Genomic DNA, 13,459 nt, shown 5'->3' with positions numbered 1-13,459 from the left:
GTATATTTATCTGATATTTTCATGTGCAGAGAGTCTGTCGTCCCTTCTTTTCTGGGCATCAGAGATTAAGTTTGAATTCAACATCAAAGTAAGAAACCATTTACTATTCTGCCCACTGCAAATCCTACCCAAATATTTGAGTGATAGCTATTTTGCTTGTGCTTCATGTTCAGAATGACTTCATGTTCAGAAACCTTGTCTTTGATGAATTAACATATTATGTATTTATTCTGTAGCAATGTGTCTCTTGCCATTTAAAGTTCACTTTGGACAAACACTAAAAAATCAGGTTGATATATCGGGCAAACTTGCTCAAGTTTCATATACTGATATGCATGAATTGTTGACTCTAGATAGAGAGATGGATTCTCAGATTATCTCTGCTTTTGTATTTTCAAAAATTCAATGCGAGTTTTATCGCAGTGCTCATCATTGTTTATTTCAGTCAGCATTTGCCTACTTTCAAAGGGTAACAGACTGAATTTCTTGCTAATGTAGACCCACCTAGTACATGTATGATCCTAAGGTAGTTTAACACTTCTTATCATTCCAATCCATTTCTCTTTAAAAGAATTCAAGTTTCTTGGACGAGACGTGGTTGATTCCGATTTACCGTCATTTTGAGCTGGTACCAAGTCAGTCTCTAGGGGTCATTGTCAGGCATATCTGGGATAGGATCATTGTAGCTGAGGTCAAACCAGGCAGTGTTGCAGCAGATGAGGTACAGGGTTAAAAAGATTAGATTCCATACCAACTATCAGAGATGCCTTTTACTGTTGCATGTAGAGGGAATCAATCTCCGCATCTTTTTGTATTTTAATTTAGTTTCTATGTAAACAAAATAGTGGGGAATGGCCACTCTGATATCAAATGAACATGAATTATGTTGAAGTTTCTTTACTGACATTAGTTGTGGTAGTACATGTAGAATTAATTGCTATTTGATTTGTATCGCACACGTTGAGGAGGAGGAGGAGAAGAAGAAAAACCCAAGAAGGCAGAAGAGGAATAAGGGGAGAAGAGGAAGATGAAGAAGAACGAGAAGAAGAAGAAGACAAAGAAGAAGAAGTTGAGGAAGAGAAAAAGGAGGAGAAGAAGAATATTAAGGAGGAAGAGGAAGAAGTATAAAACTAATCTTTGTGAGAAAAATGAAAAATTTTGTCATGTATCTATTTTTCACATTTCTTTTCCAATGATTATTAATTGTTTACAGAACAAAATAGAGCCTGGAGATGTATTTGATGAGTTGTATGGAGAAAGTTTATATGCTACAGTAAGAGGAAGGGTAAGTTTTTTTTATACATATACACTGGCTGTTTGTTATAATAATTTGACATTAGGGGAGCATTGCAACATGAGGGAAAATTGTTGGCATTCAATTAACGAAAAATCCAGATGAAAAATGTATATGGATTGTCAGTAATACAATGTCCCCAGCCCATCAGGGAAATCAGGGAAAATTCTTTTACTTTTTCCAGTCAGGGAAAATCAGGGAATTTGAAGAAGAATACCTCAAATCAGGAAAAATGCATCAAATGAGGGAAAAATCAGGGAATTTTGATTAGCCCAAAGTCGAAAGCATGGCAGTCAGTCAGACTATGTTATATTTTGTTGCATATCAAACAACATACATTGAATGACTTTTTTATTATTATGGTTGTTATTTTGTCTTTTTTGTGTAACTAACTTGTGTTTATGTGAATTGCAATCACCTACATGTAATAATCATTTGTAAATTTTGTGATTTATTTCAATTTGCTATTATAAAAACAGAATTAAAAAAAAGATATATATATTAATAACTCTTTGTACCATGAAATAATCATTTTTTTTATATTTCTCTAGATTCCAGGGTTACTAAAGGACCATGTGGGTTGGCCGATCAGTCTTGCCATTATCAAGGTAAATTAATATATTTACATAGTCTTTAATGAACAAGCTTGGAATCCACAATTTTTTTTACCAAAAACAACTAATTTTCGTACACTTTTCTATCTCAAGTTTAATGTTCCATGAAATTAATTATCACTGAAAGTGGCAATACCAAACTCAAGTAGCAAAAGCTGTATCGAATATTTCCCAAGGACATGAACACTATTACAGTCACATGTATATCAAGCTATATTGAACATGTCACTCTTAAACATCCCAACCTATTTGTACAATAGTAGGGGTGAAACCCCAGTGTAGTGGTCCACCTGCACTCCCCAATCAGTTATATCGGGAGGAGAGACCTGCAGGTCATAATAGGTGGTTTCAAACTGCCTCGATCACAAGAATCCCCGTTAAATTACGAGAACTTTTTTAGGCTGAAAAATACCCATTAATTATTCCTGCATTCACACCGCCCTGAAACATACCCCTTCGGGATAAGTTCCTGAAGTTACGAGCATGCGCATTATGGTATGATAAGCAGGCAAGGCGCAAGATTCAAAATCACTAGCCCAGCAGCCACCCACGGCGCCGCACCCAACGACACACTGGGCTAAAAGTTCCCGTAATTTGCTTTCACATTGCCAAAATACCTGCGACCTTGGAAAAATCCCCGCGAAAGTTCTCGTAATTTCGCCAAGTACCTACTATTAAGCGGGTATTTTCTTTCGGGGATATTACGCGTAGTTTGCTTTCACATTACCAAAAATGCCTGGTATTTTCTGATCGGGGTAAATTTCCCGATCAGAGAATACCTGGAACTGACAAACTTCGAGGCGGTCTGAAACCACCTAGTGATTCAGTTTGCTTTTTGCCTCCCAGGCATAGGTGATGCCAAACAAATAATGATGATAACCAACTGGCTTCAGCTCTATTAACAAATGAATCAACAATCAATACTAGGAACCATCAATATGAGTATAAAAATACTAAGATATCATACCGGTAATTTGATTCAGAACTGTTAGTAGAGTCTTGTATCTGATTTATAGTTCAACAGTGTTCACATTAAACTGTATGCCATCAGATAATACTCATTTAATTTGATCCGTAGACCCAGATGTCCTCCAGTTTTGTAGAAGTGGTCAATATAAAGCTGAAAAGATATCGCTTACATTTACTGCAAGTCTTGAATCTGTTTATATCACTCGATGATAGCAGTGAGTTACTGAGGTGGTGTAAGAACAAACCAATAAATAGCTGGGTGCATGACGAAAACAGCCGGTGATGGGCAAACAAACCCCAGTCACAAAGAGCTAGTGTCACATGGATGTCGGGCCACCCAGCAATGCCCAATTCACACAGGTTGAATGCACTACCCAAACTTGTAAGGTTCAGGCACATGCGTGCTAGCTGAAGAGATAATTACCTCTTTTCAGGAGACCCACCTGTAATAGTAAAACAACTTTCACCACGATAATTGCATGAACAGTGATTCGTAATTAACACATAAAAAACAGAGTCAAACAGGCTCAAATCTTGATGCCTGCAGTAACAAAACAATGCTTTAGATTTATTTCACTAATCAACAGTTGTACAAGCCTTTAAAGAAACCTATTTTTTTGGGGGGGGAAATATGACTTTTTTCACTCAGAGAAATCGCCCATAATTCAATTAAGCACACATTTCCCACATTTCATTTTCTTCCCATTCAGACCAAAATTACTTGCTTTCTTTTCTTCCAACAGTACAACTGATATTCCTTCTATAATCTTAGCAAGATACAGAAATAATAAGCAACTTACAATGACTTGAATTTTAGAGTTGTGAGAAGAATGCTTGCCAGCAAATGGCTGAGCTTTGCCACCACCAAATAAGTTGGAGTAAGTCTCACTACAAAGCAACATGCCTCCTCACCCTCACCCTGCCCAGACACTGCAATCTCACTTATTTGCATTCATGTTCCCTAACCTCGGCCCCTCGCTCTTATTTGCATTGTGATATTCATTGCAGTTCCTCATTGTTTAATGCATCTAGAGAAGGAATGAAAATATGAACTAAAGGTTGAAAATAAATTCAAATAAGGTGATAATCTGCTAAATCTAGTCAAACTTGTTTAGCAGTCAGTGTCTTTTTAATGATAACCTAGTGAGGCCAAAGTCTACGGGAATGACAACGTAATAGGGTTTACTTAATCAAACTACCCATCTTGAATATCCATGGCCACACAAAACGTATTAAGGACATAACGTAATTTCCGATGTATCGATCAGCTCAATTGGTGTAGCGCAACATTAAGCTGAAGCACTATTATGAGAAAAAGGGGTCATGGAAATTCTTCATTAGGAAGACAGGCTCTCAAAAAAAGTATTTTGAAGAAGTTTCATCAGTGGATTAAATACCCTGCCAGATGATGGACTGTTCAAAACTATAGACGAAACTTCCTTGCAAGTGTCTTATGAATATACAAAAAAGTTTAGGTGTCAAGAGGTCCTGGCTCACCCCCTGCTGGATGCCAGGTGCCTAACTCACTTCTTGAGTTAGGGTAAGTCTTGCCTCGCTCAGGATCATAAGAACAGCCACCTGGGCCTGAATAAGAGGCTAGGCATATACAAGGACTTAGACCAGGGGAAGATCATGGTGTATATTATTATCTTAATGCATTATTATCAGTAAATTTACTTTGTTGATTATATGCAAGGCACTAAGTGGCCAAGCCCCAGATATATTTATCAGCTTTTACAAAGAAAAGTTCACAGACGCACTTAAAGTCTGCACAGTTCTCACAATACACAATAATTTGCTCTGTCGCATCCGTCACATCCCCACTCGTAATACAAAGATAATTTTGGGAGATCGTGCTTTCACATGCACAGCCACAAAATTATGGAATGGCTTGCCATACTGTAATTAAATCCCCTCCTTCAATAGAAACATTCAAACTTAGACTAGAAACCTATCTGTTCAATTCATTTCCATACATTCTTTTTTCTTTCCCTTTTCTAAATTTGTTTTCAAGCATTTCAGGAGCTATTGATTTTCAGCACAGAAGGATGTATGCACATAGTTTCTGCACTATACAAATCATTATATTATTATCATTTACTTCACAGTGTTATCTACCTTCAGGGAAGGTCTTTCCTCCGCTGAAGGCAAGGTATGAGAAGATGGCTCAGGAGTATCCTAGCTTTTTGGTACCACAGGACAGGCTCAGCAACGGGGACTGGTCTGGATCTATACAAGGACTTAGACCAGGGGAAGATGAAGACCCACCCATGGAGAGTCTTTCAGGAAGGTGAGAAATAATAGATGATTTAAGAAATGATGATAATGATAATTAGTGATAATTATAATAATAATAATAGTATTATTGTTAATGATAATAATAGTAATTATTATAAATGATGATAATTATAATACTAATACTACTAAATGTAGAAGTAGAAGTAGTAGTAGTAACAATAGGCATATATATATAGCGCCATTTATCTAGAAATAATCTAATCTGAGGCATGTTGTTGTTATTACACCAGCTTTTAGCTCGAATTGCCTTCCAGCGGTCAGTGCATTCAAGAAATCAATCCTACCGGGTACCCATTCACCTCACCTGGGTTGAGTGCAGCACAATGTGGGTAAATATTTTGCTGACAGAGAACGTGCTGTGGATAAGATTTGAACCCACATCCCTCTGATTGATAGACAAGAACACGATGCCCTCATTTATTATGGCCTAGTGGATTAGTCTCCTGACTTTTAAAAAGAGGGTTGTTGGTTCAAATCCCAATCATGGCATAATTTCCTTCAGAAAGAAATTGAACCACATTGTGATTCACTCAACCCAGGTGAGGTAATGGATACCTGGTTAGATTAATTCCTTGAATGCACTGAGCGGTTCTCATAAATACAGTATTATGATGTAAAGTTGGGGTCAAAGATGGACGTTTAACACAGAAAAAATGTAAACATGCCAAGCAAATAAGAGTAAACACGTTGTCACAGACTCAGTGCCCAAGTAAAGGACAAAATTCTCTAGAGAAAAGGTAATTCTGAGTACTGTTCACACAACAAACTACAATTGGAATTACAAATAAATTAAAAGATTACAATTCTTAAATAATAGTTAAATTCAATAAAGTTCACATCCGTGAATAATTTGAATAGTATTGCAAAAATAACAAAAATCATTCAAAAGAATAGAGTACTTAACTGATTTCAATTTGTTGGGGCCCATTCAAGAAAACAACTAACTAGTATCACTCGGAGAATCCAAACACTGATGACTCATCATGGTGACATCACAATGGAGGAGGATTCCCAAAACTTCTTTTCCATAGTTCTCACAAGCACCCTCAGCACTGTTTACCCTTCAGAGTGACAATCTCAAAACTAAAAACCTGAAAACAAAAATAAACATGGCACCACACTTCTACTTTATTGATCCAATGAAGCAATTCATTAGTTTTGCATAAGTAAGTTGTAACGACAAGTGCCCACTTTTAAGCGGCAGAAATTCATAACATGAGCATCAAAAAGAAACCTGTGAAAGTGCGTCAGAAATAAGCTATCATTTATAAGTAATGCATAATGACTAACAGCGATGTTCAGATTTTATATGTAAATGAACCCATGAGATTGGTTTAATGTTGCAAATGTTGGAAATCTTAAAATGTTTTTATGTATAAAATTCAAAAATTAAAAATCAAATAAGTTTCTTGATAACATGCAGTGAACCATGGTCACTTCAGTTAGGTTATAAAGATTTCCGTCATAGTTTTGAAGAATTGTGAATTTAATTTTTGTATGATGGGAAATGCTGGCTTGAGTCGGCGAGTAGAGATGATGAGTCTCTCTACTACTCATCATCTCTACTCGCCGACTCAAGCCAGCATCTCCTCATCAGCTCTACTACTCAAGCTGTTCTCACTCAACATTCCTTCTGGTTTACAGTCCTTTTCAGGACTATTTTCAAGAAAGAATACTCTACTCTCAAATCTCCACTTTCTCGCCTATCCACTTCTTCTCTTCTATCCACTGTTCCTATAACACTCCACATGGTGTACCGTAAACCACATCAGCAATTGAACATGCCACCATGCAAACCTTCAAACAACATCTTCATAGATTTAACCTTGACTCATGTTCCCTAACACACAACAGAAACAGTGTTACATAACTGATTTCTGACATACTTTCCAAGAGATAACATTAACAAATTTGCCTCTGTCAATGATCTGTTATTGAATTTGTAGTTTTATATCAGTAATGTGTTCATATTATGTTATTGTATTCATGTTTAAGAGCTATTAACTGCTATGCCTACGTGTATTTGATTTTGTTACAGGAGTTTTATTAATTCTAATGTTTTACTTTCACTTTTCCTTTCTTTAGTTCATTCCATAAAGTGCAATACGTAGGGAAGGTTCCGACAGGAGAGGTAAGCATTCCCTATCAGATCATGTGACCATAACACAAAGCTTAGCAATCAGTGTAGATCGTGTAAAGGTCATGTTGACTGCAGAAAAGTGTTGAATTTAATGAATAGAGAAAATCAAACTAGCATACTGCTGAAATTTTCATCAAAATTGGATGTAAATAAAAAAAATTATGACTTTTTAAAGTTTCGCTTATTTGTCACAAGAAAGTGTTATGCACAACTCGGTGCCATGCAAGTGAGACAGTCGATAATGTCCCTCACTCACTATTTTTCTTTTGTTTTTTATTGTTTGAATTTAAAAATTATTTAAATTTTTAGAGAAAATAAGGACCAACTTGACTGAACCATATAGTATTAGACAATGCTAATTCCTCATGTTCAGGGAGGAATTAATGGTTTTATCACTTGACAATGAGGAGAAAATTAGAACATTTTATATTTCATATATAAAATACAAAAGAAATAGTGAGTGAGTGATGTCATCAGTCTGCTCATTGCACACCAACCAGGATGTGCATGTAACTGTTTTGTGAAATTGAGCGAAACTTTAAAATGTCATAACTTTCTTTTTTTTGCATCCTATTTTGATGAAATTTTAAGTGTTATGCTTGTTGGGGTGGACTTGTCCTTTAACTATTGTTTGCATTGTTGACAATGTGCAATTGTGAAATCAAGCATGCAATTAATTGCTAACCTATGTTTCATTACAGGAACTGTATCTTTTTTAAATGGATAATTTCGTATTTTGTCATTTCAACTTGATGACCTATTATTCAGAGTTTTTAAAGTATTTGAAATACAAAGAAATGCAAACTTATCCATACTCGCTGAATAAATACATGCTTGTGCATGTATGTGTATCCATTGATTGCTTGTATGTCACACTTGAATAGACTGCACACAAAGACCCTAATTGAAAATTTGATCAAGTGAGCCTTCACAACAAGACCAGCACATATAAAACTTGCTGTTTCAATTTCCTGAGCGAGAGTTGACTGCATTTAACAATTTAGAAGATAAACAGAAGATCTTAATTGTCAACTTGCCACTCCACCCATTTTCGTTGTATGATTGTATTACCTGTGATGCTTGTGAACTTTAAGATTTGTTTTTAGAATATTAAATTGGCATGTTTTTTAAATATTATTCAGAATTACGGTTGCCAAATTAGTCATTTGATCTCCATTAATCAAAGCGCTAAAATCAGCTTTATTAATTGAAAGACTCTTTTTCTCCATTCTGCCGAAATGTTGAGTAGTTTCTTTCAACCGAAAACAAGATGCAAGTATTTCTTTGACACCATTTTTCCTGACTGCTTTAAGTTCATTATTGAACAAAGGATGCATAAGATGAATGTGTCATGCTTGAGCAAACACAAACACAAAGTAGTTTTCTGCTTATTAAGATGAAGCTTTCACTCATTGAAGCAAGTACTTATTGATGAAGCTATAGATCATTTTAAAGCTTTGGATCTGTTTTTTAAGCTTATTAAAAATTGCAAAACTCATGTGGGGTAAATTTTTATTGGTATGAGGTTTAGGGTCACTTGTTCATTCATCTTTATAAAGTGCAGTGGTTCTGACTCTCGACTCGTAATTAAGGGATATGTATGCGAATCTCATTGCTGCCTAGCATCCTTTGGCAAGGCATCAATCCACACTTTCCCACTCCACCCAGGTGTTAATGGATACCCAGTAGGATTTGAAAGCATATATGTAGTATGCCTAATAATTAAATCCTAGATCTCTTGGTGGCATGCTCCCCAGGGAGTGGAGAAAGTACATACATGTACATACATTGTATGCGGGTATGCAAGGCCTGATGACCAGCATAATACTATATAGATTTGTAAAGCACTTGGAGACATCGTTCTGATGTATTAAGCGTTGTTGGGCGTTGTGGCCGAGTGGATTAGTCTCCAGACGTTGAAACAGAGGGTCGTGGGTTCAAATCCCAGCCATGGCTTAATTTCCTTCAGCAAGAAACTGATCTACAATGTGCTGCACTCAACCTAGGTGAGGTAAATGGGTACCAGTAGGAAGTAATTCCTCAAGAAACTGTGTGTGCTGTGAACGCCTAACAAGGTGGATATGTGCGCAATATAAATACCCTATATTATTATTATAAAGCAGAGTATCATTATTAGTAGTAGTAGTATTTTTGTTACTTTTATAATATTCTTCATATATTTTGTTTAATAGAGTGGTGGAACAGAAGTAATACAAGATGCTGTACTTCAAATACTCAATGATTCATCTAATGTTACAAGGGTGAGTATATTTCCTTTCCTACATATCTAGGGATAGTATTCTGGAAGTCTGGCTTAATTTTTTTATATATTTTTTCATATTGCTTATAGATATGACACCGTTATGATTGTCACAAATCGGTAGGGTGTGCGTTTTGTCCCAAATATTTGGAAAGCCCACCCCCTCGAAAATTTTGACAAGCATAAAAATGTCACATTTCTGCAGCCCCCCCCCCTTGATCTGCTCCTGACTTCCCACATCGAAAGGGACTGCCATCCGCACTTCCTGTTACACAACGGCAGCTTAGATTACCCTACATTCATCATAACTTTCCAGTAGAACCTTTTCTGGGCTACTGCTTGTACGACATATCGCTCTGACGCTCCACAGCTTATTGTAGGTACAGGACTGTTTATGCCTTTGCCTGCTGTAGGCGGTTGCTGGGGGGCATGATGCTTTTGGGTCCTCTGCATGTCTGGTGTCTGTCCATCCCATTTCCATTTTCAGGATAACTAAAAAACCATTTGATGGCAAAAAGAAGCTGCTGAAAACTGCTTATAAAAAAGAAGAGAGCCAATGGAGTAAATTAGAGTCAAAAGGGGCCTAAGCTTTCGATCCTAGCAGAATCTTCGTCGGAAGCAAAATGACAAACACATAAAGTGGAAAAACCATAATACAGACCACAGACATTCAACAGCAACACTAGAAACAAGGAGACAAAAGGGGCATTAGTGAGTAGAGATGGACCATTTGATGGATCAGTATCGGGGAGCGGGCCTTTGCTCATGCATGACCTAGCCTGTGGAATTCTCTCCCACACAGTTTGAAAACCCAGACTTCAGCGACCACCTTCAAGGGCAACCTGAAAACTTACCTGTATGAAAGTGTTTTTTGATAGACATTGACTTATTGTTCAGACATGTATTACATGTATATGTAAATAGTTTTTGTTGTTCTGCTCTGAAGCGCCTTGAGCATCTAATCAAGATGGAAAGTGCGCTATATAAATCTTATGTATTATTATTATTATTATTATCAAACATGGTCCAAGTGTGGAGATAGGAGTGGCGATGATCTGATGCGATTTTAGTATTCGTGAGATCAAAGGTCACAGAGGTCATCAAAATATTGTCTTGCGATAAATATTTAAAGATGGGTTTGAGCTACTGAACTTCAAACTGGATTCATGTATGCACACATAAGTGTGGATCTTACTGTAATTTTGGTCACACATCAGAGGTCAAAGGTCACAGAGGTCATTACGTGAAATTGTTAGAAGTTGGGTGTGTTATCTGTTCATCTATATTGTTAACCTAATTCATATAGTTTATCTTGGTACGACCTTCTATGAATGAGTACTTTGTGCAGTTTGCTATTAAGGTCCAAAACAAATACTATGCTGATGCCAATAAATTCATCCCATTAAAACTCACATAAGCTCCATTGGAGATCTTCTTGTCACTTCATTTGCTATATTGTGTTTGGCATTCACATGCAGTTGAAATGACCTTGCTACGGTTTTTGTCATTTCATATGTCCTTTTTGTCATAACAGTGCTGATAAGCAATGGTCAAATTCTGATATACTGTCCTTGACATAAAGCTTATTTGAAGAAACTCACCATTCATTAAAATTTGTTTGAATATACATTGGTCTTGAGCCATAGCAATTAGTATAAACTTTAGTGCTTCATGACAAAAATGTGAATTTATTTTTATACCTTTCTCAATGTACAGACTGGATTAAATATAATAACTAATAACTCAAATTTACAGAAATCATAGTTTCAAACTAGTCTCAAAATTGACACTTTAATGAATTGTTCCATGTCTGGAGTGAAGACTAGACTTCAAACAGTCTAATAAGACAGCCTCAGTACCTGAGTGAATCTAGTCTCACTAATTCAGACTTTGCATTATGCACTGTGAGAAAACCAAAGGTCTGTGCCTACAGACTTTTTAAAACGAAGATTTCAAATCACTTTTTTAGATTTGAGCCACCATGTATTAACATGAATTCTCTGATTGTCTTATGTAGGATGTAGTTCTGGAGTTAGGGGAGACGTTGGTAACAATCTTTGACCTTGATACCAAAGAAGAACTTATGAAACATTGCTACCCTGAGATTGCATCATGTGGAAGGCGGATGGACTATGTCAAACACTTTGCTCTTGTTATTGGGTGAGTCTAGAGGAAAGCAAGGATAATAATGATAATAATAAACATGTTTCTTATACCCATCACATTATGATTATCTCTGTGCACTTCTAAAGTACTTGGATATTGTTACCCAGTCTTTAGGTTGTTGGCTGTGATTACTACATTATATTGCACACACATTTCAAAGAATTGATTCCTACCAGGTACCCATTTACACCTCACCTGGGTTGAGTGCAAAGTAATATGGATAAATTTCTTGATGAAGGAAACTAAGCCTTGTCTGGGATCTGAACCCCTACCCTCTGTTTCAAAGCCAGGAGACTAATCCACTGGGCCACAGTGCTTTATATGAATGTAGACAGCTGAAATACTTATGTTTGGAGGAGTTTTGAAACATTTGTTAGTACTCAAAAAAAAAAAAAATCTGCTACACAGACAGCTACCCATCTTGCACACAGTGTGAGGGACCTATGCCACATAGGTTCAATTTTATTCCCCACAAATTAGGGCTTTGATTTTTAATTATTGTGAAAATACTATCGTGAAATTCCACCATGGTGGTGTTGATTACTACATTCTTATCATTTTCAAACACTTAATCTTAACAGAGCTGGCTTATTTGGACCCAAATTCCGCCAAAATATTGTTGGTTGCTTTTACAGTGGTTGTCCTTGTTCTTCTTTCAATGCTGTCATAATTTGTTGCGCTTTTTTTCCTTATGCTTTATGATTAGACTAAAGATTTGTATCGCCTGAATGTTAAAAGCCCCTTTGTAAGACACATGCTCATACAGAAAAAAATATCAGATGTTGTTTGAAACCACATCAGCAATAGAAAAAAATATATATCCTCATGTGTTTTGTAATGTGTAGGTGAGTATATCCATATAGAAACTGTCGCATATCATGTGTTTTTTTTTTCATTTTGTAGTAAGAGGATTGACAATCCATATAGAAACTGTCGCATATCATGTGTTTTTTTTTCATTTTGTAGTAAGAGGATATCCATCTATCCATACAGAAACTGTCGCATATCATGTGTTTTTTTTTTCATTTTGTAGTAAGAGGATTGACAATGTTGAATTGTGTTTAAATTGCTTTTCTGCCTGTCTGTTTGTGTACTGCAGGGATACAACGTGCTCTATATCCAAACAGTTTTCTTGCTATTTATTCGAAGCCAAAACAGAAATCGAGGTAAGTTAAAAAAAAATCATTTATTCATTGTCCCTTTGTCATAATTATGCTGAAATGCATATGAAACCTATTGTAGATTTGAACGTCCATTTAACTACTTGATTACCATGTCATATAGTATATTTTGTATGTAAGGGGATGACTGTTTAGCAAGCCATTGGCTTTTGTTGTGATTCCCATACACATTTTATTGTATACATCTGATTTGCATTTTATGAATTATTAATGAACTGAAAACAGTGGTTACATCTGTATCTAAGTATCAGCTTGCCATTAAAATTTGACTAGGATGGCTGAGTTTTTAGATGTAGATTTTAAATCTTGAATTAATAGAATGAAATTCAGGGTGGAGGTATGCTTTTTCAAGTTTTGATAATAATGAAAATAACTCGAAAAACAATGCCAGTCACAATGCTGTGCTGAGGTATTGTCTGAAAAGCCGCTGCATTTGCATATGTAAATGAGACACTTTTTATCATAAAAAGCAGAAAAAAAGTTGGATGGGTGTTATACACATATGTTGGTGTATGAATTTTTAGCACTTGCATTTAA

The 13,459-nt window shown here is 36.1% G+C and overlaps 1 protein-coding gene across 1 annotated transcript in view; it reads left to right on the top strand.

Annotated features, from left to right (window-relative positions):
- Positions 1-13,259, top strand: part of LOC121422949 — a 32,212-nt gene extending 18,953 nt beyond the window's left edge. The window contains exons 7-15 of the mRNA XM_041618190.1: positions 30-88; positions 572-721; positions 1,214-1,285; positions 1,846-1,902; positions 4,986-5,167; positions 7,261-7,306; positions 9,508-9,576; positions 11,593-11,735; positions 12,841-13,259. Coding sequence (XP_041474124.1) covers positions 30-88; positions 572-721; positions 1,214-1,285; positions 1,846-1,902; positions 4,986-5,167; positions 7,261-7,306; positions 9,508-9,576; positions 11,593-11,735; positions 12,841-12,916 — 854 coding nt within the window. The 3' untranslated portion in view covers positions 12,917-13,259. The remainder of the gene's footprint in view (positions 1-29; positions 89-571; positions 722-1,213; positions 1,286-1,845; positions 1,903-4,985; positions 5,168-7,260; positions 7,307-9,507; positions 9,577-11,592; positions 11,736-12,840) is intronic.
- Positions 13,260-13,459: the final 200 nt, after the last annotated feature.

Source organism: Lytechinus variegatus, chromosome 10 (genome assembly GCF_018143015.1).
Source record: "Lytechinus variegatus isolate NC3 chromosome 10, Lvar_3.0, whole genome shotgun sequence".
NCBI lineage: Eukaryota > Metazoa > Echinodermata > Echinoidea > Temnopleuroida > Toxopneustidae > Lytechinus > Lytechinus variegatus.
The sequence above is the reverse complement of the archived record's forward strand: the minus strand, read 5'-3'. Positions and strand labels throughout refer to the sequence as shown.